At 35.5% G+C, this 25,575-nt stretch overlaps 1 protein-coding gene across 2 annotated transcripts in view; it reads right to left on the reverse strand.

Moving 5' to 3' along the window:
• Window positions 1–14,581: 14,581 nt before the first annotated feature.
• The window catches only part of LOC143183177 (uncharacterized), a 186,082-nt gene continuing 175,088 nt past the window's right edge, over window positions 14,582–25,575 (reverse strand). The window contains exon 6 of one of the 2 annotated variants that reach the window (XM_076384642.1): window positions 14,582–15,449. In XM_076384642.1, the coding sequence (XP_076240757.1) occupies window positions 15,319–15,449 (131 nt within the window). In that variant the 3' untranslated portion in view covers window positions 14,582–15,318. The remainder of the gene's footprint in view (window positions 15,450–25,575) is intronic. The other variant, XM_076384643.1, reaches the window with a different exon arrangement.

Consider the following 25,575-nt stretch of genomic DNA (forward strand, 5'->3'; position numbering starts at 1 on the left):
CCACATCGGGGTTGAGGGTCGTAGGTAGAACCCACTTTAGCTATATGAAGCGAGTGCTTGCTCATTGTTATACTTATAGTTGATAGTTACTGCTTTCTTCAAAAAATGTTATTCTTGGTTTCCATTTTATGCATTTTGACGTTTATAATCATTCCTCAAATTTGGCCCCACTTATTGTCGAATATCCTGGATACCTATAAAAGTCAACGAAGTTTGAGGATCATGTAGTCACCAAATAATTTTCTGATTGGGCAACGCTATTTCAGGGGCTCTGTATCGTCGATACCCATGGGGACACGTTGATACGTCAACGGTAAATTTCAGTGAAGCCAGTACGCCAGATTGCGCTCCTAGAAGCATAGGCATTCCACTATTAATGCGGGGCAGGTTCACGCGCAGCTGCATTGCTACCTGCTTGTGCGTTTAGCGACCGCAATCTCCAATTGCGATTGATCGACCTCGCTTGATAAGTATTTCTGAAGAGATTGATGTTTAACGTGTAATGTCTTTAAAAGCTTGTGAATACCTAGAGAAAAATAGAGAATTGTGAAGTTGGAGGGCTATAAAGTGATTGCGCGAGTTACGCCAATTAGGTTTTAGTTGCTGCATTCTGTTTATGAGCAAAGTAGAGACTTCACTAGTTGCACGATTTGATCTATCGATTAGTATCTCTCTGAAGACGCGTCTATACTGGAGGATATGTCGCGCGATTTGTTCAAAGACTGTTGCGAGATTATTGTGAGATTGTAGGGCGATTTTTCTGTAACATTTGTTTTAGACAAGTATATGATATCTGGCAGTCTTGCGACTATTTGGAGACAGCTTGGTAACAGATGTAGGTAACCTTTAGATAGAGAAGACTGGGGTAAATTGATACATTTTTTCTGAAGATTTCAGAAAATATATATAACATAAGTTGTAAAATGAATGCAAAATATCTGAATATACCCAACTACTGGTCAGATACTCATGTAAAATATCTTGATTAGGTTGTAAATAACTATTTTTATTATTCAGAATATGTTATTTAATTATGTTTATTATAGCGTCATTGTGATTTAGTTATCCACGTACGTAAATGAAACAGTTTTACACAAGATTAACTGACATAGTGAACAGTAAAAAAGTATTCAGTTTCTAAATCCGTATTACAATTAATACTTTTGTATCAGGACCTTTATTCTTTCTCTTAATATACTTGAACAAGGTCATCTGGTCAATTTTGTATGTTTCCTACAATGTTAATGAATTATTTAATGCAGCATAAGCTTTATTTAACATTTTTTGTGGTATTTCGCCATGAGTTGTCTTTTTCATATAATTTCGAGCCATTTCTTTAGAAGTGAAAGAAAAGAATTCAATTAAAAACAGTCAGGGCAAGTTCGTACACTGTATTAACATGCTCCAGAGGAAATGCATTAGCTTGCCCTAAAGGAAGTCGTAGATGGTGTCCCACGCAACAGAAACAAGCTATATCTTTAGAACACTATAAAATATTAAAGGACAAAGTTAAATGGTTTAGAATGGAGCATGTCTTGATATTAATTCTTTTGCATTCTTTGCATTACTGCAACTAAAAAATTCAACTACATCTAATTTTCATATCGAACTTTGCACTTTTCAATGCTCTAATCGATATACTTCTTCCCCTTTTACAGGAAAGTATTAAGGGGTATATGCCTTAAAACTGCTAATTTAAAAGTTACTGCAATTTAAAAATACCTTAGGCCTTTTACTTACCAAAATTAATTTTGATATCGTTGAATACTTATAACAAATGTTCGAATGTATCTCTATTATGTTTCACTTTCTCCACCTTTTTTATATTATTTAAGTCACGAACCAAGTTTTCTGTAGTAATTTTCGATGTTTATTCTAAAATACGTTGCTTTGTATCTTGAATGCATGAATATGATTAAGAAAACTTTAAATTACAATAACATTTAAATTTGTAGTTTCAAGGCGTATGTCCCTTAATACTTTCTTGTAGAGGAGAAATCGATTAGAGGAGACGAGCATCGATTAGAGCATTTAAAAGTATAGAACTTCGATATAAAAAATAGATGAAGTTGAATTTTTTAGTTTCAGTAATGTAAAAAGAAAATGCAAGGAACTAATATTAACACTAGAACTACCAAACAAATCAAAATGACCCGTACAGCTATTTTTAATTTACGATTTATTCTGAGAAAACTTTAGGTTTATTTTCAACTAATAACGAATAAAATTGAAGAAATGTCTATATATTTGTACATGAATTCTATTTTCTCTAATTATGTATTATTTGTGCTCCTATGATTTTGAAACAAATGCATACATTTACTGTCGGTAGTTCTACTGTTAAAACATGCTTCATTCCAAACCATTTAACTTTGTCCCATGACATTTTTCTGCATTTACAAGCATTTTAAAGATATATCTTATCCTCGTTGCTTGAGATACCCTGTATGAAAACATTTCCAGAAAAAAGTGTGAAGCTTATGGCCAAAGTACTAAAACTTAGCTACGTTTTAATTAGAAATAAAAATTCAAGTAAATGAAAGATGTGAAGTTTTATGCAGTATAGCAACCGCTAAAATCTACATACACACAAGTACTTTCCATAGCAAAAAACAGTCGACTAATGAACTTTGAACGTGTCTTGCTCATTGAGCTGCATCCTGAGAATTTCACTGTATCAACTTATTCCCTGTATCAAATTACACTGTTCTTCCCCACACGATTAAAAAAATTTTCATGTTAAAATAATTTGTTACAATACGGGAATTTTTAATCGTAAATTTGAGAATTTGTGCAGAGATAATTTTTCGATTCAAATAGTGACTCAAATTCTCAAGCGATATGTCGCTATTAAAAGTTTGAAAGTGATTTTTTTTCGTCGCCTCGGTAACTCCGATTGTTCGTGAACACCAACTCCGCGGATGGCTCGGAAGCAATTGTACTAATTAACACTGGAACAACTTGTTAATTAACATAGACGTTTGCTAGTTAACGGTTGGAATCGCTGCAACGGTTATGTTGACCGTTCGCATTCACTGAAACGTTTATTTCTAATTCTCGTTCCCATGCACCGAGGCGACGAGGACGCTATTAAACCATTGAGGTGTTAATTTCAACTGAAACACTCTATTCCATTATTATAATACGTATTGAGCGATTCCATGGTGCTAAGTCAGTTAGAACAGTGAAAATTTCAGCGTCAGAGCGATAGAAACGCCGAGCAGATCAATTATCTCGACATTGCCTGTCCATTTTCCATGGAGTTTCCTTCAAATATGAATCGGTTGGAAGCCGAAGCGGTATCCTGTGTTCAGGGTTCATGATTCATGCAGAAAGTTTATTTAGAAAACTGCTCATGACTCAGCAAGCCGATGTGCTTCGAACCTCCCCAACGCTTTTACGTTTTTGCAAATTTAATGGCCGAGATTAAGTTACGCGAATCGACGATAAAGATTCTTCGAAGAGAGTTCGCAATCCTCGGAACCATTTAATTTCTCAGGGCTATTTCCAAAGTCGATTCGAGCGTTCTGAGGATTCTGTATTAAAAATGGCATTAGCTTTAGGGTAGATGAAAGCATTTTCCTTGGAATTGCTCAAAGTTGACGCGGCAGATTTATTTCATGGCTCGAATACGCGTAGCGCAATTTATCCCTCCGTTACGCGAAATGAATATAAATAACGATCCCGAAATGAACCTGCACATTTGCGCGTCGTGGACGCGAATCGAAGCACTTTATAATAAATTACTCGTTGGGTGCTTGTAGCCGAGTCGTTACATAGATCATTGTTTTTATAAAACAGTTTCGTGCACGTTCGTTCGCGAATATCGGCCCAGGCTGGCGGCAGTTTCAATGTTTATCGTTCGCAATGCGTACTGTCAACAAGCATTCGTTATTGTTTGTGCTCCATCGACAAATTTTAACGCTGCCCTTAATTGCTGGAATTATTTGCACTTCTCGAGCTCTTTTCTCCTAGCCTTTGTCTCGTTCGTTGTCAGTTCATTTGGGCGTATTTTACTAGCTATCGTCGTCTCAGAGGTTTGTAGTTTTAATGATAAAATCCCTTTATAATGCTGGGGGATTTTAATTTAGTCAGTTTTATGCGAGCTTACTTGAGTTCTTTCATAGTTATTTAAAATTATTCAAGATTATTTACCCCTTGAACAGCCAATGGTAAATTTCTTTCAACCTGTATTTTATTTTTTTCAAGTACTTATTTTCTTTCGAGTCATATTACAACACAATAAGAAAAAGTTTTAATTAATTAGTAAAATAGTTAATTCGAAATTAATTTTGAGCTGAATATACGTTACTATTACATGGTCGAACGTCAGACAAACGTGTTTCAAAAATTAATTGGAAAGAAAAGAGAATTAGATCTAACAAAAATGAGTAAATAAAACAAGGACTAATTATCTATCATATGTATACGCAAGTAGTATTCAGTGGCATATGTCGATCAGCTGAAAACTGATGCAGAAGATTATTTATTTAATAGACGAATTAGTTTGAAACAAATATTACAATTTCACAAATAAAATGAATGCCATCGAAAGCCAACAAATTTTAAGTAGCATGAATTATTCAGCAATATCATAGTCTATTGTGATTTCCATGACAAAGCATAACGATTTTGCGAGGTAGTCAACATTTTAAAGTAGTATTCTCTTATAAACATAATTTATTTGATTCTAGTCTAATATGTGGGTCTACATATGCACATATGTAGGAATGTGAGAGAGAAGTAATACGAAGAACACATTTTTTTAAAACAAAATGAAAAGAATCGTAAACCATCATTCTGGTTCTAATTTACAACCACATTTTCTGGGTTGATACTTTTGAAGCAGAGGTGCGATGTGTATACTGTTTTCTATAATTCTAGAACGATAATTTTATATTTTTCGAAGTAAGTAACACTGTGGGATTGTGGGCGACCTTAAAAAAATCTTAATACTTAAAATTATAGTTATTAGTATCGAAAAACTCTTTTTCCATTCTTCTTGAGGCATCTTAAGAAAACCCAGTGTTAGATGACCAACCTCCTGTTAGTCTTGCGTCGTTGATAAGCACCGCTAGTTACTCCTGTTTTCACTTTCTATGTCAAAGTATAAATTCGTCAGGCTTATAGTCATAGTTATCTAAGGATTCTGGCGATCCTTTCTCCGCCATACTAAATAGTTTACATAAGAGCATATCCTTAGACATTATACTAGATTCTACACTCTACTCTAACTCTCAGACTCATCCCTATCTCAGTCGTATATTCCAGTTACACTTACTCCGTGTCGTCACATCAATTAGCTTACTATTTATTTACGACCAATGTTATAAATAGAAACTTTACCGAAGTATATTATATTGTAAAGTATAATCGGCCTATGGCGTTTCTCACTGGAGAATCCAACAGTGGAACGACCTGGTTCCTGTTTACAGAAAAACAATTTCTGAAATTACTTCGAAGTGTATGCTAAACAGATCTTCAAGTTCAACATGTTGTGGGGTCATCGGTGACTCCAGGCGGCCGTCGTAGGATTAACGCGATGCAAAGTCCACTAATTCCTTGTGTGAGCGACTACGACCTCCCTGTATCAACTTTCCTTTTCTTCATTTTTTTTGTGAAATATTAGTTCCACGGAAATTTGAAGCGACCGAACCGGTCCGCCAATTAATTACGCCCGCTTCTGTCGCGATGTTTAATTAAAAGTGCAAACGACCGGCACCGGCGACACGAGGCCTCGCTCGAGTTCCGCCGCACTTTCGCGACGAGAATTGCATTTTTCCCACTGCCGCGAGACCACTCTCCTCCGTGTAATTAATTAATGGATTTCGAAATCCCGGCCGACCAAATCGTGTCCGGAACAAAAAAACTTGCTGTCCAATTGGAACAATTTCGTCGGTGCTTCCCCGTTTTTTCCCACGCGTTTTCTTTCTCCCTGTGCACGCGCGACTATCTGGGCGGTTTTTTCCTTGGTCGAACACGAAATCGTCCTGGAATCATCGAAAAACCGATTAATCTGTACAATCGAGAGTGGGAGAGCGGACAAAAGGAAACGCGAATAGGTCACGGGAAACGAAAACGAGAAACACATTCGTCGACGAGCAGGGGTAGGGGGGGCAAAAGGAAGCTGTAACGATCTCTTTTTTTCGATGGTATTTTTTCAACCCGCCTCGCGGCTTATCGTCGATCGCGATTCGCAGGCGTTTGCATTTTAACAGCCTCGTTGTCGATCCTGCTAACGTTTGCGAATGAATTCCCTAGATTTCCACCCCTCTACGCCCTTTTCAGGCCCGCATCCTCACCAAGGATTCGTGTTTTACGAGGCTTTCAAATTTTCCAGCGAACTCCTGTTAATTCGCGCGAAAGGAGCTAACGAGGATTGAGTATATTTTGGAATTCACTGGTGGCACGATTTTTTCTACCGCTCGCTCTGCCTTTAGAAAAATGACAGCGTTTGTGCCTAGATGCGATGTTAGGATCGTGGGAATTGAAAAAATAGAGAGGAATATTTGGAAAGTTCGAACGTAATGCTTTCTACGAAGCTTGTGTGCGTGCTGCACTCCTCGAAACAAGTCACTTTTACGGTAATTAAAATTGTTTCAGTATACGAGGCCGTATCAGATGTGCCAACAATAAAAGAGGAATGGGTTCGATTGTTGTTTTTTTACCTCCACCAGTCATAATTTGACGCGGAAACCGTAAATACGCGATCAAAGGTGGATTGTGTATTCTGTTTCGCTTATTCACCGAAGACCCTTGTTGTTCGCGGAAAAAACTGGCTTGTCAGTCATGAAAACTTTATTTCCCTGATTGTTGTTTTTAACAGTATTGTTGGCGTAATTGTGCAGAATTACTTTAAAATGTAATTGTTCGTCAACATTCAATATTTTAATTATATTTGCCTACTCCAGGATTCTTACACTTGGTTATTGCTTCGTTTCATATATTTCAGGATTCAAAGTCAAGATATTCGCGACAGAAATCGGGTTTTGAATGGTAAAGACTGCATAATTAATGACTTCATGTCGTTAGACGTGCTTATCGAATTTTCGCGCTGAATTATAGCTTAGCTGGAACACGTATTCGGGCTCGCCTTATCGTTTTTAAACTAATGATTCAAGTCATCGCTCAAGCCACGTTTAAACTGAAACTCGATGTCGTAGCTTCTCTGTCTTCGGATAAATTCAATTTTTTTAAAGATACGAAATGTATAATATGATGAGAGTCTAAATATAAAAAATAAAAATCAACATTTTCACTTTTTAAAGCGTCTGCTAAGAATATGTTAAGAATACCGAAAAGGGAATAATTATTTAGCATTTTAAAACGACTTATTCGACTATAATAATATTATAGGATTTATGATAGGAGTGCACCGGAAATTTACAAATTCTCAGTTTAAGATTTCTGTAAGTTATGTATGAATCGTCATTCAAAGTATATGTTAAGAATACAAAAAAATTAATGTATAGTAGAGTTAATCCGGTACCTACACAAGAAATGCTATAGTATAAGTTACACATTTCTTAGTTCCTTGATATTAACCGATAGCTTGAAGTATATGTTAATATACGTAATATGACCGAAAAAGCATAAACATACGTTGCAACAAAATTGAAATTTTTAAACTAGAAAAGGTCATTTCGTCATTTGGACGTTACAATAGGTACGTATAACAGTATAACTTCAGGTATAATATTTCTCAATCAAAGAGGTAAAAAAACTGTTCGATTCGTTACACATTTTTTTATTTTCTTGTTTTAAAATGTTTAACTGTTACAGAACAGAAGTACTATATCTTGAACACTTATCTTGAAGAGTTGAATGTAACATTCTAAACAATTGCTCTGCCTTATTATGTATTAACATGTTCCCTTTACTAATTATTTTCAAGTTTTATAAGTTTTCTTGATTTGATTCAATCTTCTTCATATTTCGGTGGTATTTATGACAGGAAAAAACAATGGTAAAGACTGTCTGGAATTACACCATTGAGTTGGTTGTTATTACCTTACACTTTATGTTCAGATATTTGAGGTCATATATTGAATTGCATTTGAATATCGTGAGAGATCAAATGTGACTAAAAATTAACGCTCCCAAATTACTTATAACAAAGATTGTGAAAATTACAGAAACAATAAATGAATATTAAGCAGTTGCATCAGTAACAGCGCTATACAGCATCAAGTAAACATTTTTTCTTTTAATCTTATTTTGTCTTATTCCTCTATTTGTCGTAAGAGAAATACCTTTATAAATTATTATTCCTCTATTTGTTGTAAGAGAAATACCTTTATATAATACATAGGTAGAAATACCTATTTATCATAAAAATCTGATTGAAAAATCAGTAGACAGAAAACTATATGTAATAGCGAAAGAAGTCATATTTTAGAATAAAGTATGAAAAATGTTTCATTGAAGTAAACATAATTATTCAATAATAAAACAATAGATTTCTTGTTAATTTCTCTAATAATTGGGATGGAAACATAAACTGCTCATTGGAATATAACAGAACGTCTGTTAAATAACGCGTTAAAATTTAGAGTTACCACTTTTAATAATTTCTTGACACAAGTTATACGAGACGAGGTAATTTTTTTCGTCGACGAGTGCTCCTTCGATTCGTTGCAGAAGACTGGAACTGGAATTCAGGGAAGCTTAAGGAAAACTGAACTCGCTGAAAGTATCGAAGTGAAATGAGAAAGGGGGAGCCTTCGAAAGGAAAAAAGCGAGAAGACAAATATTTGTCGTAACTCCCTCCGGTTTATGGAGACCGCGAGTTATCAGTCGGTAACTTTAGCAACTTCTTTCTCAAGTCCCCTTCCTTCAATCCTTCGTTTCAGGTTCTTGCTCACGTTTTTCTTTCGTGGCTAAGTTTTTTCGATCCAAAAGTTACTCGTGTTCAATGAGACATTTTCATTGTGGTTTCCAGACGACGTTCACTTTAATACTGTTTCAAAATTTTCGGTTCCAAACGTTCAACAAATATAGATGACCGTCGACTTTGTATCCTTTATTTGCGTGGAATAGAACAGAGTGAAACCGCAACGCCCAGAATAAATCAAAGACCTCTCCATCAGTGCTTTTCTAATTTTGCATTGAAGTTTCTCGATCCGTAACGTGGGATCGCAAAGAAAAACACGCCTTACCAGGCCTTTCCGTTCTTTTGTTTATTCCTCCCCGTTCCTCATTTCCAATCTATGATTTCTTTTTTGTACTGACATCGTTGCCTGGTTTCCCTTCGAGCCATCTGCTTTTGTTATTTTTCCGCGACATCGTTACAGCCGGTCTGTTCTCGAACTCCCTGAATACAACGACCAACCTTCCAATTATTTTACTCGTACCCGCTTACACGATGACAAAGTTACTCGATGTCAATTAAGGTCTTAACGAATTCGCTGCCGACGACCTTGTTTTTTTTTCTCCTCTCATATTTCGATCGGAACATCGACACGCAATCGCGACTGACAATTTTTTTACCGTGACCCTGTTACCAAACATTAATTGGACGAAATCGCTTGGTCGAAAATCCCCAATCAACGTCAGCTACCTGTTCTCCCTGTCTTGAGGAGTTTCAGTTGAATTTGAATAGGGTAGGGAGGAGGCGTTGGTAGTGAAATTTGTCGAGAACTATTCGCAAACTTTTCGTGGATTTGACATTCAACCATGAATACTGTTGCAGTGTAAAATTTGTCGTTATAAATTTAGTTCTAGATTCTGGAAAAAGTTGAAACTTTTGGAAAGGAAATATCTAAATCTGAATTACATTAAAAGAGCGATCGATGTGAATCAGAGTTTGGAGAATCTTACATTTTATTCTGAGAAACGCAAACTGACTGGTGGAATGATTTATGAAGTCCAAAGGATTTCAGTGTCCTCCAGCATAATTGATTCTCGCATGATCGCTCCGTAATATCGCCCCGTTTGCTCACCTACGTCTAATCTACGTCGATAATCTGGACACAGAGAGTTTATTACTCTCCGGCCGTGGTCTCTTGATAATTGGCGAATTAATATCTCTTTGGGAGTATTAAGGCTAGGGTTCGGATATCTCGAAGCAAGACTTATCGTGAACATTTGCCCCTGGACACCTTATCCAGGGTAGAAGTTTAGACCGAACTAAAACTATCAATTATTCTTAGAGCCCGATGAATCATATCCTGCTGAGGAAACAAGGACTATAACATCATAGATCCTTGGTTGGATACTTAATCGAACCTATAGTAACGATATATCAAGGTATTGCGTGCGAGTTACATAGATTCTACTGTAAGTTTCGCTTTGTAATGGAACGACTGTTATTGATTCAAGATTCTTTTAAATAATGATCTACGAGTGTTTTAGTAGCGTTCGGAGTATATTATAGCATTCAGAGAATTATTATAGAACCATCAGTTATTTCTTTTTTAACGTTAATCAAGAATCAGAATTATCGAACATGTAAAATGTGGAATTGTAACGGTTCACTATCAACTGTTAGTGTTAAACTGTATATAGCTCCGTTAATGGTTATCTTTAAATTTTTTAAGAAACATAATTTTCAATTATAATTATTGCATATATTTTTTTCTCTTTTTTCTCTTTTTTCTCTTTTTTCTCTTTGCTTCTTTTTAAGTATAATTCCTATTGATTATAATTTGTACTGTTACTCGTTAATTTTCTCATAACCTCCATCTAATTTTATATGCTTATGCATATTGCTTAAAATACTGGACAGGGTTTAATAAATAAAAGAAAAACTGTTAGGGTTTTAATATTATACAACTGAACGTCAAAAAATTGAACCTCTATAATTCGAACCTCTATAAAAATAAAATTTTGTTCTTTCTCTTCCGCTCTATTGTGAAAACCTCTACAAGTCGAACTATAAATTTACTTTCACCTTAGAGTGGTAACGTCAAATTGACTCCGTATCAATAGTGGTGACTTAATGTGAAATTGACTCCGTACCAATTAATGGTAACTTGACATTAAACTGACTCTGTATAAGTACTGTAAATGTTTACGTTTCCTTTATAATTAATTTTTCTCCTGTCAATTATTAAGTTCTACTGTTTTTTATTGTACAAAATAATGGACCAATTTCTAATCTGTCAATTACCAATCTTGTATTAAAATGTATTGTTGCATTATTATTAAGTGTATTAAAATAAATTTTATTATCGTAATTGTATTAACAAAAACTACATTTTTTTAATGAAATGTTATAAATATAATAAAATTATCCACAGAATAATAAATAATAGCGTCTTAATTTAAGTAGAATATACTTCCATCTAAAGATATGTCAAATTAACATCACCTCATTGTGAACGTACGGAGTCAATTCGACGTCAAGTCAACAGTAATGACATTAAAACGGTAACTACTTGAAGGTTAACTCGTATTATTTGCCACATGTACAGGTACGTTACGAGCTTCAACTATAATATGATATCACAGTACAAATTTGCATTTAAATAATCTTTTTCATTTTTACTTTATTAAGATCTTAACAGTCAATTACACACTTAAATTCTGAACTCCAACCTATCAGAACCATCAAATCACGTTAAACATTCCCGACTTAATATGGACGAACCAGTAACCCAGAAAAGCTTGGCCGTTCAATTTAGTGGTTCTAATGGAGTCCTTGGCAGAAGGGGATGGTGGGTTGGCAAATATTCGCATTAAAATTCGGTGGGGATTATCGAGAGAGGTAACTGAAATTAGCATTGTACGCGTATAACGGTTGGGAAGGCAACGTGACCAGAGGCGAGCGTTGAAGTGGTCTAAATCAAGCTTTAGGCGTCCGTGCACGTCACGGCGCCTCGAAGTAACGTGGCCACGTGCTGCTCGTCCGCCGCGGCGAACACGTGCGAGCGTACAAAGCGGGAGAGGGGGAAAGAGAGTTGGGGTTTTAATTTCGTCGACAACCCAGATGGACCGAATGGCTGGCTGTTCCTTCACGGCAACCCCTTGTACCGCTCTTGATTAACGTCAATTCCGCGGTGGTCGCCGTTACCTTTTCATTTTCTTTCCTTTTTACGCTATCAGCACGGCTTCCTGTTTCTGGCTGTGGAGAACCTAGGGGTACGAGCGACCTAATTTGTCGCAGTGTGGTTGAAACTTAAGCTCCGAGTTGCAAAAACGAGACGGTTTTCTTCTGTGTTATCTATACGTGTTATTCGTGTGCAACTAACAAGAACCACTAGGTAAATCACCCTCTCCGATTTTTTTAGATTTCATATAGGTATGTTGTAGTACTCGAGAGACTAAGGGACACGTGTGTTTTTATATCTGTGGGTATTCGGTTACAGTGAATGCGTTTTCTGATGAACTGATGTTCTGACGACTATATCTGAACTATTTATCATACGAGTGAGACAGGTTCAGACATAGTTGTCAATACATCAGTTCATCAGAAAACGCATTCACTGTAACCATAGCCTAAAGGCGTGGAATCTATCCTCAAAGATTTAACGTGTAAAAAGAATAATTTTAATTTTTCATAAAATATTGCATTCTTTTAAAACTTAATGCCCACGTAGAATGTTTTTCATCGTAGAAAATCTGCTACAGTCAACCCTATTATAACGCGATTAATCCATACCGCGTTATATGGAAACCGCGGTATAAGAAACTCAGAATTAATGTAAATCAGAATTTCCTTGATAACTAAAATTGAAAAATCGTGATGTACGTGCATGAAAAGTTATGAGAATATGGTGTTATAGGAGGGTTCATTGTATAGAATTCCAGTTTTCAAATAAGTTTGTTTTTTAAGCAAAAACTACTACTTTGTTGAATTTTCCTTCTTGCCATAAAAAATTTATTCAAAACCTATTAAAGTAACGATGTATTACATAGGTATATTCAATAATAAACTACAAATTACATCACACATTTCGAGTTTAATGAATAATAATTTTAAGGTCATGAAAGAAAGGACATAATTTTCTCTAATACTTTGGCTTCTGACGTAGAAGAAATCATTCACCCCACTAAAGAAAGGTTTATTTTCTGATAACACATAAGGCAAATATGGTTTATTTATGGGTTCGCCATCTCCCTAAAGAATTAATACTGTTACTTTAATATGTTTCATATCAATTTTTTATATGGAGAAGAGAAATTCAACTTAAAAAAAAATTCAACTTCAGAAAAAAATTGGAGAGTGACATTTATCTACTTACAATTAGTGTTCTTTTTGAGTAATTAATAGTTTGAAAGATTCACTATTTTCGGTTTTATACTCTGCGAATAGAATTACTGACAATATAGTCCTATCACATACAAATGGGAATTATTAAATTTTTTAATATTCTAATTTCTAAGTTTTTAAGTATTGCGATTTTAAAATATTTGAATATTCAAATATGCAAATTTTTGATGTTTCTAATATTTAAACTTACAAATTTGATAAGTTTTACATCTTCGAAACCTTTCAAAAATTGAGACAAAATGTCATGGATTGTTAATATCTAGTAATTATTGATTATAGGCCTCTAAAATAGGAAATCGGCGCAGTACTCAGCTTGATGAATTTTGCAAACTAATAAGGAGTCGTTAGATCCCTACGCTCACTATCCTAATAGTCACCGGCACATTTCATAGAATTGTTTCAAAAAAGTTCAATAGTTAATAATTTGTATATTAACGAAATATCTCATCATATCCAATCGCATTAAGACGATCCTGCAATTAACTCGTCATTGGGTGATTCTTTTCCACGGAAATCCCATCCAGTGGTAAGGATACCCGCTTCCTTGTGAGAGAACGTAATCTCAAACGTCACTCTCTTTGACCCACCTCGAGATTGATCCAATAAGGGAACGTTCCCGGAAAATTGGCACGGCCACTCGTAAATGTTGAAGTGCACTCGACTACGTGGATTGCGACGTCGAAATATTTCCAGGATATGAATTATACGGGTTGAACCGGCACGTGACTCTTTTCCTTTCTGTAATTGCATCGAAACTCTTTCAGTGAGAAGGTTTATCGACTCGTTAAATCGAATTATTACATTTATCGTCTATTTCAATGAACTACGTGTGCATATACGTGCTCCTTGATGTGTTTACATAAATTAAAGCTGGTTAAATAGCTTTCACGATGGCGATTCGAGGAATTTAATAACGGCGTTCTTGTTACTCGTTTCATGTTCCATTTGATGGGAAAGTCAAAGACGAATTCTTGACGCTATTCCTTGATCGACAAAGGCTGTTTATCTCATGCTATTATAATATAATTTTCAGTCGATCCTAAGTCGAGTAATTCTTTGCATACATGGAGATAAAATTAGCATCATGTTGGAATGTCTATGAGTACAAGAATCTGACACCAATAGTTAATTCATGGAAGTACGATTTAGAAGCTCTTGTTCAGCTTAAAGTAGATCTTTATGTAATAGCTGGTTATTCAGTCCACGTGATGTAATCTACTACGTGGGGTTATAGCTTCTTCACGGTAAAGACTCTCAAACCCAACAATAACATTGAAACGATCCACTTACCTCGGGCTGTTCTCGACCTCGGTCCGAAACAAGAGAGGGGAAGGCAAAATAGAAAAAAATAACAGTCGTGATCGAACATACTTCGTACGGTAATTTATTACAATTTGTACAGATTATAAATCGGTACCTATAGTGTCGCGTTCTTCGTTCGACATCTTAAAAGGAGCGGATATTGAGCAGAACGTCGCTCGTCGCTGCGCTAACGTTAATCATATCAGTTTATATTTAATTACCCCTGTATGTGTGTATCTATCCTCGACGCTTGGTGAACACTGGGGTCACTAACAGATCACAAACAGTAACCAAAAGGATAGAGAAGAACGAAATGAACAAGCGCATCGCGTTTCATCGAGATGTGTATTGTATGTAGGAGGATTACAATGAAATCTCGATTTTTCTCTCAGACCGAACGAGTCTTCTCAATCTTCGAGCTTTGCCCTCTTCAACTCTTTCATCCACGTATTTTTGTTGCGCGTTAGTGTTCACCTGGTAGCCCCTAGAAAATCGCGCGACTTCGATCGCGAATCGAACGATCGATCGTCGAATTGTCTGTCCACTTCGTTGGACGATTTCCACAAAAATGATAACTCGTTGAAAAGTAATCGCGTATAGAATTTTAAGATTGGTGCAACCCGCAGGGCATCCTCGCCTATCTCCCATTTACCCAGGCCCACTCGAATAAAAATTATTGTTATTCGACTATCTACTTCATACATAGTAACATACATAACTGGAAGCCCTAGACTACTAGGTTTTACATGGACGATGTAATCGAGTCAGAGAGTGGCAGTGGTATTCGCGTGGACGCTTACGAGCTACCTGCTGGTGGGGATCGCCACGTTCATCGTCATCGAAGTTGACAGCAGGAACAGAACTGTTGCCAGTGCCAGGATTATCGTCGTTACAGTAGTCCAGGTTGAACTTAAACCAGCAGAGCCACTGCCACCTGTCAACAGGGCAAAATGATACTTCATATCTGTTCATAAGCTACCAGAGATTAATGATTAATTTTGTAGTTTGATAAATGTCAGTTAATTGAAACATTAGTTTTTTCTCAATTCAATTTGCATATTACATACTCGAATTTAACCTTTAACTATCAACACTCATTATCAGCTTTTGGACACTAAATACGAAGACGGAGTTCAAATGAAATTAGATTCTGATTGAAATATATTTCATAATTGCGTAAACAGTACAATTTGTGTAATGGAGGCAAATACATGTAAGAGTTATTGTATCGTATGGAGTCTATGAAACTTTGAATCAGTAGTTAAAGGTTAAGAGCTTTTAAATTTCTTAGGATAATGTTATGATTTAACTTTTTACATATCTTAATATAAATATTGAAGGTTATTAAAACGACAATATTAAGTTTGTAAAGTGTGAGCTAATCCAAGAACATGCAGTAAGATTTATACACATTGTTCGATGACAGGTGTTAGAAATGTTAAGGGGTGATCCTACATGCTGAAACAAGACAAGAATGAAAGGAGACGAAATTAGATTTCAAGTTACGTTCCCAAGTTATTAATTGCTGACGAAACACCTAAAATGTGTCTGATTGGAGACTTATTTTACTGAGTTCAATGTATCTGACCTGACTACAGCGTTGGGAAAAGTTTACAGAAAGAATATTTGAAATATTGTTTTAAGTAATTATTCTTCCACTATTTAAATAAAGTAGTTTATTAAATAGGAAGCTAAATTTCGGTAAATAAAATATTTTAATTTTATATTATAAATACTATGAATATATTTTTTGACAGTGAAAGTAAATATAGAGTTATTATTAGAATGTAAAAATCCATAATATGTACTAACTAAATTAATTTTTTAAGCAATGTTTTTAATATAGTTTCTTTAATGTAATTACGTCTATATTCCGTTAAATTTTTTTACGGAGAGGTGATATAAATTATATTTGCTCATTATAAATAAAGAAAAAATAAATAAAATATTTAAAATATAACCTCAAATATAATTTTAATAAGACATTATTTTAAAAACTTTTTTACAGAAATGAAATATTTTATTTTCAAAAGTATACCTACGATCTAAGATAAAAAAAAGTATTTATTACTATTTATTTACTAAACTAAACCTATTTATTTACTATTTGAGATAATATTTTGTGAGCCTGGCTAATATATGTCAGTAGTAGAATTAATCTTAAGTCAGACACATTTAATGTGAATTGTAGACGTTTTTTTAACTATTAATAATTCTAAAACGAAGCTCTAAACAAAAGCTCGTCATTCTTGACTTTCATCTTAGTTTGATATGTAGAATCACCTTCTAAAATGTCTGACAACTGTCGTTAAACATCCTGTATATCTTTGGGAAGATTTTGTCAAGATTAAATCATTTTATACCATTTCATTTATGCCAACTCCAAAATGAAATAGGATCACCTTAAAAAGTGGCCTTAAAACTCACAATATAAATATGTTTAACCCACTATCAGAATCGGCAAAAAAAAATTTATTTTCTATTCCAGTTATATTACTTACAAAATGTAAATAAAATTTATGAAGAAATTTAAAGAACTTTGGAGTCGCTTACGGTAAATTTTGGCGCCACTTTTTGTAGCGAATATCGAATTTTTTGAGGAAACGACACTCACTTTAGTTATTACGGGGTGGAGCATTATGGCTTTCAATCATTATTTTTTTTTTAACTAATTGCCCATCTGGGTAACTTTCCTTGTAAATACATACTGGTCAGATGCATCAAATGATACTTCTTCATTCTTTGTTTGGCATTTTGTACACAAATAACCGAGACCATGTGGCTAAACTAATTGTCTTTTTCACCCTTCTTATCTGTTTACCCAATACTTTTTGTATTTCAGATTTCAAATAAAGCTCGAGTATTCTTTTAAAATCGTGTATCGCTTCAGACAGTCAGTGCAAATTATTTTGACTGTGCGGGTAAGAACTCTGTTGAAGTAGGTCAGCATTCTTTTGTTATATCCCTCCAAATGTGAACATTCGAGCAACCTGTTTGTGAAACAAAGTTTTTCGCTAATTTGTTGTGATATACTAATAAAAATCGGTTTTCTATGGTCGTGCTTTGGAGCCTGTATTCATAAAATGGTAACGTACTTTTCAAATAATTTTTTAATTAACAAAAGTTTACATACGTACATGTTGGTTATTATTTTCTAACATTTTATGCTAGGGATGTTTTAATCTTATTCTAATACAAATCGGACAGTTTTGGCTTAGATACTCTTAATAAATTCAAATCCCAATGTTTTTAAAACAATCATTTGAAAAACTGGGAACCTGAAATAAGGAAAATAATATTTTAATAATAAATCATTGGATCATCGGTTTATTTGTTCATGAATTTCCATTTGCTGGAATTCACGATATTGAGTATCTGATGAACTTGTGCTATTTGATTACTCGCTAGTAAAGAGTTATTGGTAATTCTAGTCACGCACATCATCCGAGCTGTTCCAACTAGAGACCATTGCTCAAAGAAAAACCATGGCTTCGATAATATGAAACTCGTTGCGGATGAAACTCTATTAAAAAATAGAGCTTTTCGGCAGAACAATATTGCTACGTGTCAAGTATCACAGAAACCCCTGAAAAACTGGGAGAATCAAATATTTACAAAAAAGATTTTAAATCTGATATCTCAAAATTCATCGAAATCATTACTAAATCGCGAAGCACGATGATGGAGTAACGCAGTAAATTTAAAATTCGAAACTTCGAAGTGCAGCATGTCACCGTGAATGACAGTAATGATATCCGAATTCCAATGCTCGATTCATAGTAGAAATTAATTTCTAGATGCTTTAGAGCGGACGGCGGTCATATCGAAAATCCATTTGTCGCGGACTTTCGGAAGTGGACAGTATTAATCAAACTTGATCGCGGTCTGTGGAACGCACTCTCGTGTTCCTAGCCACTCTCGTCAATCGAAAGCTTCCGTTCCTAGGATAAATTCCTTTTAATTCAATTTACGTGATATCGTCTTTCAATTATAATAAAAATCGTAGTGCTCGTCGAAGGTAGGACACGTTGCTCGTTACTTCAAAGAAAATGTGAATCTTGGTCGCTTCCGACTCAGCTTCCTTGCCAAGTCTCCTAGCTCCTGCTTGTTTCCGCAAACTTTGCTGCGTCTGGTAGCTATTCTTAACTCGTAATCCTAAGTTATTTGCAAAAGAGCGTGGCGCTTTGGGGGAAATTGTTTTTTCGCGTTGGAGGTATGTTGAATTTAAAGGCTGTACTACTTAAACGACTGTGCATGAGCTTTGAAGAGACTAGTTAGAGCAAACGAAATTTCTTACTTAGCCAATTAAGATGGTAAAGTACTTGAATTTTGGATACAAATATTTAAATAGGTATAAATCGTGGAAATTAATTTAATAAATGTCAAGTTTGAAAACTAGAATATTATAATGAAGTCGGTTATAAAATTAGAAATCTCACTCTCTAAATTGAAAATATTGTAACAAATATAATGGTCTTAATGATAACGTAGGTGTGCAATTATATAGCAGTCAATTTCAGAAATTATACTTGGAGAAAGTAGAAATATCGTATGAACTTTATTTCATAAACATAAAATACAATGTAATAAAAAAGCACTTAGATATTTCCTAAAATATTGCACATTCAAAGGCTTTACAGAGACTTCTGTAATTAATTTCATACTTCAACCGAAATATTTCTAATAAAATTTTCAGTTTGCACTTCTTCTCTATAAAAGCTATAAAACTCTTAAGTGACCACTCACGTAATTATGGCACAAACGCCACTGAATCTCGCACAAAATTATTTTATGCTTGCAAGACAGCTTCCTATTATATTTCTCAATTAAGTTAATTGACAGAAGTAACTATTTTTGCACGTGTGCCGTACCAGGAAGGACAGAAATCATTTTCGTGAAGCGCCCTATTGGGTAACACGACTATAATGTGGCATGCTTCCTGCAGCCGTATTCCCCTCTCATTCCCGTAATTTCGTTGGGTTACGTTGGTGGTAATGCCCGTTTATATGTAAACGATTCCCGGCCGACGGAATAATTATTAACAGACAGTATCGAACGGCATGTAGTTTAAATAGTCGACCGTTAAATGGATATAGCCTCATCGCTATATCGCCATAGAATAAAGTTCCTGCGAACGTAGTTCCTGGCGTAAATGGAAACTAGAAACGATTCTTCCAGACAAAATGAATGTAAAATATTTATACGATGCGCTAGCAATAGAATCGTCCGCTTCCCAGAAAAATTACTTTTGAGAATTTCACGTTTGAACAGTTACGCTGTTACATTTGTCAGAGAATTCTCTTTTCGTTTTAAACTGTACGCTGCTGTTATTTCACGATCTTAATATACTATTGCTTTACAAGACACTTTTTGTATAAGCAATATTCAATTTGGTTTGAACTTCTACAAGTAATGGCAGAGAAAAAATATTTTATAGTGTTTGAAAAAAGTACTTGTACTATATAGATGTTCTAATTTAAATATGTATTAATTACATTATTTCGAGATTTAATAATCAAAAGTTATGAATTAGTAAAGAACTTCAACTTATCCAGGATGATCTATCTAAATACCTCTTCCATTAGTAATGGTATGAAGAGTATTTTATTTGCAATTTCGGGACATATGTTATCGAGAATACATTGCAGATAATAAGTTGAAAATAATTTTTCCGAAGTTTTCAAGGTTATCTATGTTTTCTTGCACATAAGTAAATATTTTATAAAGTATTATAAAAATATTTTCTATATGAAAAACAGTTGACACCCTTGGGTCAAATGTACAAAAACCAGTAGTTTATAGGAAGGGACAAAGAGCAGAAATTGAAAATTGGAATTCTGCTGCCAATGATATATTTAAGCCTTGCCCTAGTTATCAATGACAAAAAAGATAAAAAGGCAGTCTCCAACGAGTATAAATCTTGCTATGAAATTCACATTAGTTTGAAGGAGAAGACTTTGGGAATTAACTTTTACTTCAGACTACTATTGTGGTTTTAGACTTATTTCTTTTTAAAAACTACCGTTTGAACATAAATATAGCCAAAGTACGTACATTACTGGAGATTTCTTCTAAATCTGTTTATATTTGCATTAAAGTTGCATATTGTTCTCTAATTCCAGTTCTTTTTTCCATACGTTAATTTACATTTTATCCCTGTAAACGCTTTCGAAAACTATTTCCCTTGCTTTGATCAATCATTCAAATTCGTAGCAGTTTTCGACGTCAAGTCTCCCTATATCAAAACAATTTTCAAATATTCGACGTATTAATCGTTGGTCGGTGCAGCGTTCACGCCACGTTACGGGTCGAAAAATTAAAAACTGAAAATGAAAGGAAAGAGGGAAACATGTCATCGGGAAGGGCGAGCGGGAAAAATCGTCAGCCTGCCAAATCCAATTAATCGAATATCGATCGGCTCTCTCCTCTGTTTCGTTTTTCTCTAGGCGTCCTCGTACCGTTCATTACGGAAACAGTGACCCGCCTACCTGGACAAACCGTGCGATTCGAGGTTTATGAAGCTCCGTATATTTCGCCTCTACTGGTTGCCGCCGTTAAATTCGCCACCCTTGCCCCTCTCTTTATCACCTATACGTATCGAGGCTAATAAACCTTTGCGCAGCAATCGCCAAAGAAAAACGAGGAAAACAAGAAGGGGAAAAAGCGTGGAAACGAACAGACCTCGTGGCCATTCTCTACTAGGAAAGTTTGGCCTGAACGTTGGAGCGAGTCATGGGTAGGACGCGGATGAATTATACATTCGGTCATGTAAGCCAAAATTAAAAGCAATCGCGGGCGCAAATGGGGAAAGAAGAAGGCTCACATCGAACGGGATATTCTCGCCTTTTTCGTCTCCTCTGTCTTCCCTGTCGTCGTCGTTTTGTCCTCGACTCATGAGCACGGTGTATGTCCTTTATCTATTCAACGAGGCGTGCGATTAAAAACAGTGTACCCAATCGGTGGGAAATTATCGAACGAGCTGGGCGTTGACCTGGATGAACGAATGGATTGCTGAAGACGCAACTGTTCTACGTGAAGATACGAGTTTCTGTAAACGCTGTAATGCAGCTAGTCCTGGAACTGGCGACACAAGCGGAAAGGTGGTGATTGTACTTGAATAAATAAGTCGAAAATGTAGAATGAAATTCTTTTATATACAGGATGTTGCCACACATGTGGAACAGTTTTAGAGGGTAGATTCTAGGCACGAAGGCAATGAAGAAAGTTTGTGTCTGCATATGTTTGGAAGTGTTCAGTTTTGCAGTTATACTTATAAACGACTTAAATAAATGTCGTTTGAGGCTTCGGTATCAGATTAAATATTTCTAAAATATCTAAAATTTCCGTAAAATACGTCTGACTTGGGACTGACTTATTTTACTTACTACTGGCATGCATTAACCAAGTTAAACACAGTAATATCAGTAGAATAAATCAAATCAGATGCATTAGACACGCATTTTACGTGTATTTGTAATAATCAATACAACACAATTTCAGTTTGATTTTAGCTTGTAAAAGTATTTCTTAAAACTTTGTTACATAACCACGAAAATCTGGTATACAAGTGTTACTTTTAAACCTTTTTCAGTCACCACTGTACCTATTTAAAAGCTAAAGATTTAAATTCCTTTCATGGAGCTATATTCGAAATTAAAAGTTGTAATTTTATGGAAATGACGCACGACTTTTATCTCATTAGGGAAGAATCATTTTTCATTGTTTTATTCATTTTGTCTTTAAATCCTGTTTGTAAAAAGAACAATTTTGTCTGTTTTTATTCCTGAAATAAGCTTCCAAGGCTTTTTCTCATATTTATTTTCACCACGGATCTTCTCTTCTCCCTGGAGAACTATTTCCCAGATTAAATTAACGCATTATCACTAATATACGAGCGTAGTTTAATGGCTGACTTATTAAAATAATACGTGTAAAGAATTTCTGTAGGATTAAGTTAATAAGCGGCTTTTGCCCGCCGGGCGGGAAGTTTAAACGAACGTGTATAGAAAAAACGGGATACGGTAATAAGAAGCAGGTCGTTTAGGTCGCTGTGAAAGGTTAATCTCGAAAATTAGGATAATCCAATTCGGGATATTACCAAGACGATTTAAGAAAGTAGAATGAGATTACTAAGATCCCAGCGCGCCGCTGCGCTCGGGTCTAAAAATTAACCACCATATTTTTAACTGAATTCTCTCGAATTCTCAATTCGTTTTCAGACAGCCTTCATCGCTTCTCTTCTCTCAGGTATTAAATTTAAATATAAAAGAGACGAAGAAACATTTCTGTTAATAGCGTTCAGAAATTTCATCTTCGGAGGTCATGTAAAATTCACTCTTCAATTCACTCGAACGAGTTTCCGTCATAGAACAACGTTGAATGTATTAACTGCAAAACGAAATGAATTCAGATTCCGTCGAGGCATGTCGTCATGAAGTCCAGACTTTATTAGCTGCGTTAAATTTATATCCTATTCCGCATGGTAAACGAACACAAGTCAAGTTGAAGGAGAAGAACGCGTTGCGCGAGTCTGAGGGAAGGCGATAATACAGATTGCGACGTCGCTTCCAGATGACCTCACCAAGGGATAGGAAAAAAGCTCGATATCTAACGGGATTTCATGAAGAACTTTGATGTTCGACGTAATAACTCGTATCGGTGATGTCAAGCGCTTCGGCAGCCATCCAAGTAGCTGCCAATACAGGCCACCTACTCGTTAAAAAATGCTCTAAACGACTTTCTTTCGCTAAATAGACCCCCTGCGGGTCTAGTACGATCGTCTGTGACTCTCTGTTCTCCAACCTGTCAGCTACGAGTTAAATTTGTGGGAAGAGAAGCTATTTTCTCCTAAGCTTCGCTTATCTTCGACAACTCTGTGCGTTTATGTATAATAGCGTTCGTCATTTCAGATTTATTGTTGTCGTATAGTTCAAATAATGTAGTACAATTATAATAAATCGATGAGTTGAAGAATAGTATAAGTCCAAAATTAGTGAGATTCAAATAATCTCAAAATTATATCTGGATCTCAGACCCAAAGTGTATTACATCATATAGAAGACATGTATACCTAACCCAGACCTAACCCAAAGTGTATTACATCACATAGAAGACATGTATACTTAATACACTTTGGTTCTCAGATCCAGATATGTATATAAGATACACAGAACTACACGTTGAAATTGAATACTTCAAAATATGGTTTTTGGACTTGTATTGCTCTTCAACACACCGATTTAATCCTGCTCTTTCACTTAAAATGGCCAGACAGAAATATTTTTGTGATTCTATAGGTGTGGTATCACTAAAATATGTCAATAGGTTATCATAAGCTGCGTATCCATTTGTTGCGTACTCGGGAATCGTAAACCGCTGCGTATCATTTAATGATACGATACGGTGAAAGAGTATAGAATTTTATCCTGTATTTCCACTGCGTATGGTAAAGGATAAAATTGTACACCGCTGCAAATGGATATGCAGCTTTTACATATCTGAATTACTCTGTTAGAAACCTCCAGTAAATAAATACTACACCAGAGGGTCAGTAATAGGAATGTTATAAATTTTACTAATTATTGCTAAATTGCACAAAATTCTGAAAATCCATCGGACTGGTTCAAAGAAATATGTACAACAATTTTCTTATGCTTAATAGATATACAAATTCTACAGAATTGAGGATGCTAAAGATACGAAGAAAAATATATGTATAAAGTTGTATTAACTATCATAACAATAACATAAATGTATCATGATCTGAATTATTCAATTTGCACTCGGTACCATCTGCTGCGCCAATCATTTTCTCCATTCAGGATACCAGTAGAATGTCCCCATGCATATTTCATTCAAAGTACACGGTATAGCAGCCTGCTTAGGATAAACAGCAACGAATACAACACAGTAGCAGATAGCTTGTGCGTCAGCGTTTAAACAGGAACCAACACCCTTCGATGACAGCGTTTCGCGATATCAAATATTTATGGTGATATCAGAAAAAGTACCCGCGCTAAACGGTGAATATATTCCCCGAATTAATCCGGTCTGTCTACCGCGGGGCGGGTAAAACCTCCGTCGTGTTACAAACGGGGTGAAAAATGATGGTGACACGAGGGGAGGAGGACGTTTGAACGACGGCGGTATTACGCTTTCCAGTGGCACTCGGGCACGGATCATAAAATACGCAGTGGAAAATGGAATAAATAGCGGCGACCATACGCGAGCCATAAGCGAGTATAAATATCCGTTTTGTGGAATAATTAGGGGATCAAGGAAGTCAGTCGGTGACCGTCAGTCGCGTTCCCTGCTCGGAGACTAATGGTTCCAGCGAGTTGCAAACCGGGACTTTTAATTATGAGAATGACGATATTTCACATCTCACGGAGAATTATTTCATTTCAGATGACAGGACGAGATATTTTTCCTGCGGTCCAACTCGTTCGTCGTGCGTCTACCGAGATTTACCAGAGATCGCGCTGAATAATGGAGGCTCGTTTACGAAAGAACGTTGGAATATTATTATTGCCATTCCGGACTCGCAAGTGAGCCTCTCTTATCATATTTGACAGGCATTTTTACTCTCGTTTGATCATCAACTTCCCTTTATTGCGATAGGAGTCCTCTTTAGAATTCTGTTCTTCCTCCTCTTACTATTTGAATTATTTTGATGAGATTTTCGTTTCTATATTAGGATACCCGCTGTTCGGTTTGTTTTATTCTTCCTTTGTGAGCAGAAAGGACGAAAAGGATTGCACAGTAGCGTGGAATGAAAAAATTAGAATCGTGCCTTTTGTTACTTATGGTGGAAAAAATTTCTCTCGAGATTCTCTGATTAAGGCCTGATATAAATGAGCGAGTTTTTTGTCGAGCGTTCGTATGTTTTTTCTTGTTTTCTCAATTGAAAATTACGGGTTGTCCTTGTTTTTTCTTCAGTTGAGAAAACAAAGACAAACACTCCTACGAAAGCGCGGCAAAAAATCGCTCATCTGCATCGGGTCTAATCCTGCAAAAGCTACATGCTTAATCCTATTGTACGTATAAAACTAGTTTTTGTT

This window comes from Calliopsis andreniformis, chromosome 9, assembly GCF_051401765.1.
Source record: "Calliopsis andreniformis isolate RMS-2024a chromosome 9, iyCalAndr_principal, whole genome shotgun sequence".
Classification (NCBI taxonomy): Eukaryota; Metazoa; Arthropoda; class Insecta; order Hymenoptera; family Andrenidae; genus Calliopsis; species Calliopsis andreniformis.